The following is a 681-nucleotide window of genomic DNA, read 5'->3' on the forward strand; positions in this document are numbered from 1 at the left end:
CAGTACGGCCATGTATCCATCCATATGGCATCAGAAGTCATATTTCCGCTGAGGATTGTTAAAAATACAGGATTAGTCTACAGGAGTACTGCCTTTGTCGGAATAGTCACAAAAAACTTCTAATATAAGGATAATCACTCTAAGGTACTAATATCAGGTGAAGATAATTATGATAGAACACTAGTATCAGGGCAGAGTAATCTCTAAAACACGAATTTCAGGTCAGATTAATCTCTCCAAAGCACGAATTTCAGCTCAGAGTTATCACTGGTAAGGCACTAGTATCATGCCAGGCTAACATCTCTAAAGTACTTTTCTCAACCAAACAGTGACGTGCGGAGAGACGTACTGCATGAAGGCGGGAGACAGGAAGATATTCTGCGTGCGAGCCAACATGGACGTTTGCGCCATTTTCGTGCACGTGAGTCGGTATATGTTTAAGTCTTATAAATTTTTATAAACTTTAAGTCTTATAGAAGGACTTATAAGTATCTTGGGAGTCGAGTGGTTATGGTAATTTTTTTTTTAAGGTCGATTGGTGTGCAGATGAGATGCCGAGGAGAAAAAGCATAAGAAAAGATGTAATGATGGAATAGGAATAAGCATGAAATACAAGACAGTTGTGTGTCGTGATTTTTTTTTTTTATACGACTGATTCCTCTGTTGTTTTGTTTTTCGTTC

The 681-nt window shown here is 38.2% G+C and overlaps 1 protein-coding gene across 1 annotated transcript in view; it reads left to right on the forward strand.

Moving 5' to 3' along the window:
• The first annotated feature begins 294 nt into the window (after nucleotides 1-294).
• Nucleotides 295-681, forward strand: part of LOC119586776 (acrosin-like) — a 12,720-nt gene continuing 12,333 nt past the window's right edge. The window contains exon 1 of the mRNA XM_037935497.1: nucleotides 295-421. Within this exon, the coding sequence (XP_037791425.1) occupies nucleotides 353-421 (69 nt within the window). The 5' untranslated portion in view covers nucleotides 295-352. The remainder of the gene's footprint in view (nucleotides 422-681) is intronic.

This window comes from Penaeus monodon, chromosome 22 (genome assembly GCF_015228065.2).
Source record: "Penaeus monodon isolate SGIC_2016 chromosome 22, NSTDA_Pmon_1, whole genome shotgun sequence".
Lineage (NCBI taxonomy): Eukaryota > Metazoa > Arthropoda > Malacostraca > Decapoda > Penaeidae > Penaeus > Penaeus monodon.